Source organism: Heliconius melpomene, chromosome 3, assembly GCF_056956725.1.
Source record: "Heliconius melpomene rosina isolate 202511_hmr_F chromosome 3, ASM5695672v1, whole genome shotgun sequence".
Taxonomy (NCBI): Eukaryota; Metazoa; Arthropoda; class Insecta; order Lepidoptera; family Nymphalidae; genus Heliconius; species Heliconius melpomene.
Window position 1 is genome coordinate 4,711,425 of NC_140391.1, and position 6,000 is coordinate 4,717,424.

At 29.7% G+C, this 6,000-nt stretch overlaps 2 protein-coding genes across 2 annotated transcripts; both read right to left on the reverse strand.

Annotated features, from left to right (window-relative positions):
• Window positions 1–953: 953 nt before the first annotated feature.
• LOC146539913 (uncharacterized) lies at window positions 954–2,788 on the reverse strand. Its single transcript, XM_085208022.1, has 3 exons — window positions 2,670–2,788; window positions 1,585–1,749; window positions 954–1,220 (listed from the first exon to the last, which is right to left on the reverse strand). The coding sequence occupies exons 1-3, from the start codon at window positions 2,775–2,777 to the stop codon at window positions 993–995; spliced, it is 501 nt and encodes a 166-aa protein (XP_085064148.1). The 5' UTR covers window positions 2,778–2,788; the 3' UTR covers window positions 954–992.
• Window positions 2,789–3,970: 1,182 nt separating this feature from the next.
• Window positions 3,971–5,656, reverse strand: LOC146539914 (uncharacterized). Its single transcript, XM_085207741.1, has 5 exons — window positions 5,312–5,656; window positions 4,894–5,199; window positions 4,717–4,814; window positions 4,542–4,635; window positions 3,971–4,277 (listed from the first exon to the last, which is right to left on the reverse strand). The coding sequence occupies exons 2-5, from the start codon at window positions 5,197–5,199 to the stop codon at window positions 3,987–3,989; spliced, it is 789 nt and encodes a 262-aa protein (XP_085063867.1). The 5' UTR covers window positions 5,312–5,656; the 3' UTR covers window positions 3,971–3,986.
• Between the last annotated feature and the right edge of the window lie 344 nt (window positions 5,657–6,000).

Here is a 6,000-nt window from a genome sequence, read left to right on the forward strand (position 1 = left end):
GTCGAGTGATAATCGAACCCACAACCTGTCGTTTTGACAGACAGTTTTGACAGTGACAGTCGCCCTGCGTAGCGCAGGGCGACTGTCACTGACTGACCTCAAAACTGACCTCAAAACTATATTTTATAAAACTTAAAGTTGAATCTCATATAATTGATAAGTTACTTCATTGTTCTGGACAGTGAAGCGAAGCCTTTTCTAAATCATTTCTGTCAGATATGTGTTCGTAGATTATCTCTACATATTTTTAAAAAGAAAGAGAAAGAGAAGAGCAATTGTCGAGTTTCTTACCGGCTCTTCTCAGCAGAACTGCCTTCCGAACCGGTGGTAGCTTTCTGCTTATATGTTCATTTGACGATTCAAAAGTGCTTATAACAGTCTATTTGAATAAAGATAATTTTAAATTTGAATTTTGAATTTAAAAATAAAATATGTTTTCAAAAATCTGTTCAGCCTTTCATAAAAATATCGAAGACTAAATATATAAAAAATACTAAAGTGTAATTTACTATATCAGTAGAATCATATAAATTCCTGTCTATCAAATGAACGTAAAGACCTTATTACGCTTATCTATACTAAAGCAAACAATTTTCTAAGTACTTACAGACTACGGTAGATTTCATTAGGCTAATCCATGATTCATTATTTTATTGTTCCAAGATTAATATGATAACGTTGACGTATACCTATTTTTTAATTTTAAATTGGTGAAGGAAAATATGGAAAATGGTGAACGTAGTGTCTTAACACTAGGTTCTCTCTGCCCTACTATGTGTGGGACGACACGAAGAGCACGACGACGGTACAAAAAAAATCCACATAGTACCGGTTTATATATAATTGACCGCATAACCAAATTAAACAAACTGGAGGGATTAAATACACAACACATTTTTCTATATAAATTAATATTTTATTAAAACTCATATTATCTTAAGTATACTTAAAATAAATAAATATTTTTCACAATATATATAATACTAAACTTATTATTGTAAAGACCTATATTTCCTAATGGCTGTTTCTACGAAATCTGTGGCTCTTTTGAGCCGTTCTGGTGTAACAAAAGTAGTCAAATCTGATACATTAAGAAAGGAATTCATGTTGAAATAGTTCCACAGTGACGTCATATTGCAAAGCCCTAAGAAAGAGAAGATAAGTGTTGGTATGGAAGTGATAATGTACACAATCCCTCTTTTTACACATCCGATGATTGACTGAAAATAATAATAACACATAAATATTTAAATGTACATTTTTAAGTATATAGTTATTCAAAAATAAATAAATCGATCTACCCAGTATCCCGCATGCAGCAAGGTAGGTAGAGGGAACTTAGTGTTAAGGCACTCCGTTCTCCACTTTCCGCCGAATGTTTCAAGGCATTGCGATTGTGAGGTTAGGCCTTGGTGTCAGAGCGGAGAAATGAAAATATCGATTCATTCGGTCGAATGGGGATCGAACCCACGAACAGTCATCCCCTTGTGCTTTTTATATAATTAGTTAATTTTAATAAATATGTATATCTTATTAAATAAACAAAAATATTTTAAGAAATAAAATATTTTGATATTTTCTTACCGTGACAATTGAGCAAATAAGACCAAACGGAGATAGACCTATCTCTTGTGTCTCTAATACAGGTACTACGGGGTTTCGTACTTCGTAAATGGTGTCTACAGTTGATGGACGCTGGCCTATTTTTATTAAATTTGGTTCCTGATAGACATATGGTAGAGAGATTGCCTGAAAATAAGAGGAGATTGAGGTTACAAACAATATAATTTTTATTTATAGAATAAAATAAAAAAATCATATGTAAAATAATGCAAATATATTCATATACAATTTTTTGTGCAGAAATGTACCAAATATAAAATTACATAATATAACAAAAGCTTTACATATAAATGAACCTTATTTATTTCCAATGTAAATTGAATTTTAAATGGACAAATTATATTCTCGCCTATAAAGCGTACCTAATAACTGATTCCCATCAAGATCTACGCTTTTATTAATACTTACGATAATATTTGAGCAACCCGTAGAGATTATGTAAAATTACAATTACGGAGAGTAATCTACGTGAGCAACGACCGGAAACAACGACTCTATATTTTATTGTATTTATACTTATTATAAGATCGTGTTAGAGTTACTAAGCGTGGACGAACATTACATGTACAATGTACATATGTATGTATATACAATTTTTCTGTATGTATTTTTCTGTTATACGTGAAATAAGTTATGTTTTTAAGATGTTTTTACTAAAGGGATAAAGAGTATTTAATACTAGCGGACCCACGCGGTTTCGCCCGTTTGGACTGTACAAATATTTATTTAATATACATAAAATATTAAATTAATATAATAGAAAATATAAAATCAAATAGTTTAAAAAAGCTCAAAAAGAACAATAAGTAGTAGATATACTTTTTATGATTTTTCACTTATGGTCCTTTTCTTAAAACAATGAAATTCCTCGAACAACCAAAAGGAAGAGACAAAAAAGTAGCTTTGTTCACCCTAAGGTCCTCTATATGAAATTTTATCACAATTGGCTCAGAAGCTTGGCCGTGATCACGTTACAGACAGACAGATAGAGTTACATTCGAATATATAATATTAATATGATTTGTTGTAAATTTAAATAAACTTACCTGAGCAGATGAGGCACCCCCATATTCGACCACGTTATTGTCAAAATATGCATAGCTACTTGCGTACGCCGCTGAAACTATTGAAGCAATGACCACAAATCTCAACATCTAAAAACAATATAAAGGTACTTAATAGAAGTTAGAAACTTAATATTAAATAATTTTACAATTTTATGTTTTAGACATTACATTACGAGTATATACATAGATTGAAAGTTTACAATAAACGTTTTAAGCAAATTTAAATTCTTAAAAGCTTACCTTAATAGCGAGTTAGTTGCAGTAAATCTAAACTGATAATATATGCTTATCCACGTGTCAGGCGTATAAATACAAAAATTACCTTTTAATTACAATGATTATTAATTATAATTAATTAATTACTAGGAATATAATTCAATTTACGCAAATTACATTATACAAATAGGTTCTATGATTCATTATAGGTTTCACTATCACTCAAATGCATTAAGCTAATTTGACAAACATTAAAGCTTGCACTTATTATTTAGAAATGCAATTTTTGCGGGCTATTTACCTTTGGACATTGGTAGGTGTAACTTTTAAATAAGAGATTTGGAATATTTATAAAGGTAAGAATTTTTTTTTCTAGTCATAACATCTTGCATATACCTATATGTATATTATTTTTAATTCTTATACTTCTTTAATTGTTATGTGCATATGTATTAATTTTTTTTGTTTATTTTAGATGCCAACGGTTATTTTCGTCGTGTCTATTATAATGTTAATGGAAACTATAACCGCGATCTTTTCATGTTGGCGATATTTGTCATCACCTCGTTATTTAGTCATCTAGTATTAATAATGCTACTATAATAGTAAAATTTTAAAAATGAATAAAAATAAATTAAATTAAATCAAAATAACATTATATATTTTATTAGATAATTTTTTGCTTAAAATATATTTTAATTTAACGTTTATTATTATAAAGAAAATCTATCATATAATCGACTATGATTATTAAAGTAAATGAAAGTAATAGCATTTAAATGGAAGGATCATATTGTATGGAATTATTTTAAGTGTAGTATGTGCCTGCTAAAGTTGTATTTATAAGTATGTAAACAATGTTTAAATGTATATAGCTATTTATTATTTTCACATTACCAAGAAAATGTTCTGTTGACTTTGTAATTAAATAAATTAACCGTATAATTTATTTAATAAAGAATAAAATGTCTATGCAGTAATAAATTTTTAAAATGTTTTAAATATTTTTAAATATAAATAAATAAAACATTTATTTTATATATCAAAAATTTTATTACATTTAAAACTTTACTATATAAATCAATAGACAACTGCACGTCGTTTCCTGGTACCCGGTTCTGGCACACGCTGGATCTTTTGATACTTATCAATAGCAGTTTTCACGAAATCCGCCGCTGTGCTGATCTTTTCCAATCTTTCAGGAGTCACCAGAGCTCTCATCTCCTCATGGATGGGGCCAACGCCGTTGATTCTGATTGTACATAGATTAGTGTACGTACACACTCCCACAGTGAGAAATGATCCAAGGATCAATATGAACATACTACTTAACACCCAACTAAAAAGTCTTCCAGTGAAGCCCACCAATGTCTAAAATAAAATATTTGTTAAGTTAGGAGGTACTCCAAAAATCTGTAGATACTTTAATTACGCAGAAAATGAACTTTAAAGTCAAAGAAATAATAAATTTAGCGCGCTTAAGACACGTCTGTTTCTGGGTTGTCGGTTCATAATGGGGTTAAAAGTTGGTACAAATTCTTCTTTAAAGATGCTAATAGATAGAGAGAGGCAAAGTACTTCTTAAATACCTCACCAAATGCAAGAGTTTTATATGAAGAAATAATATGAACTTACTCGTGCATCAGGAACTTGGCTCCATAATAAACCAAAAGTAGACGTATCAGGCTCCAAATAATAGTCAGCGGCGTTTTGTCCGTAAACATCGAAGCTAGAAAAATAACATTTATAAGAAATAACAGAAAAGCTAAGTTAAATAAAACTATGTAAATTTTAAGAACTGTATGCTTACTTATTTAACGGATATCCAGCATTATAACCATATCCAGGAGCGTAGGGAATGTCAGGGTAAGCGACTTCAACTGGATTTGTCAGACCAAAATTGTTGTCCTAAATAATAAATAATAAACATATAGATATACAAGTAACAAGATAATTTTCATTTTATTTCACATACAAATATACTTACAATTCTGTTGACATCTGTAGCACCTGAAGGCATAGGTTCATCAGATAGCATGTCATGTTTCCCAATGTTTCCTAGAGGCCGCACTGGTTCGATTCTTGCACGTCCTTCAAATCGGCGTTCCTCTCCTCTGTATATTGGATGATGATCGAAATCTGGGTTTACTTGTTTCTGATGGATAGGATGTGTTTGGAGACCATCTACCATATCTGGTTTAAACGTGGACTCTATACTAACTTGTGGTGTTGGTGGTATTTCAGCACATAAAGCTGAAACTATGGCAACCGAGAAAGCTATAAGCCTATACATCTGTAAGAATTAAAGAAAAATAATTAAGAAATATATTATAAAAAGTATATAATTATCCATAGGTACAGTATTTAAAAAAATCTTTTTCGTAACGAATGTAAGCTGTACTTACTTTGTAATATCCTGGATCGTTACTTCACAAAATACTGTAAGGGACTGATGCATTATCCCATTTCTTTTAACTATTTATAGAAATAAAATTTTAAGGAGAAATTTCTATTTTAAGGACTTATCGCCAGGACATTGTTTTACAACAATAAGGCTTCCATTATAAGACAAAGATAAGAAATTCGTCAAATCTTCGGAATGTATTTCGCTATTTTGCCATACCATTTTGGAATTTTTATTATCAAAGTACATCGATTTTAAGTAAAATATGAAAATATATCTTTAAAATATGAATTATTAATACTAGAGACTCAAACGCGACTTCGTTCGCTTTAGCTTATTTTTGAATTACACCCAAAGGATAATATACACTTTAAAACATTTTTTAATAAAAAATATCCTATATCCTTTCTAATACCTCTAGAAAAAAAATATGTATATAAATTTTAATGATAATTGATTGAGTAGTTTTGGTGTGAAAGCCTAACAAACATTCACATTTATAATATTAGTATGAGGATTAAAGTAATCAGCATTAGTAATGCAGTACATACTAAGATATTGGTTACGTAAATAAAATGTGCATCATAGCCAAGAGTCATCTATTCATTCGTGAAAATGTGTATTCCATATTATTTTTCGACCTTCTAAGAAACAATGAGTGTGAGTTAAATATAATACAAGAATTATTAA

Coding starts and splice junctions, on each gene's coding strand:
- LOC146539913 (XM_085208022.1), bottom strand. CDS start 2,777: ATGTTGAGATTTGTGGTCATTGCTTCAATAGTTTCAGCGGCGTACGCA. Junction 1,750..2,669: donor GGGGTGCCTCATCTGCTCAG/GTAAGTTTATTT, acceptor TCTTATTTTCAG/GCAATCTCTCTACCATATGT. Junction 1,221..1,584: donor TTATTTGCTCAATTGTCACG/GTAAGAAAATAT, acceptor TATTATTTTCAG/TCAATCATCGGATGTGTAAA.
- LOC146539914 (XM_085207741.1), bottom strand. CDS start 5,199: ATGTATAGGCTTATAGCTTTCTCGGTTGCCATAGTTTCAGCTTTATGT. Junction 4,815..4,893: donor CTACAGATGTCAACAGAATT/GTAAGTATATTT, acceptor TTTATTATTTAG/GACAACAATTTTGGTCTGAC. Junction 4,278..4,541: donor GCCAAGTTCCTGATGCACGA/GTAAGTTCATAT, acceptor ATTTTATTTTAG/ACATTGGTGGGCTTCACTGG.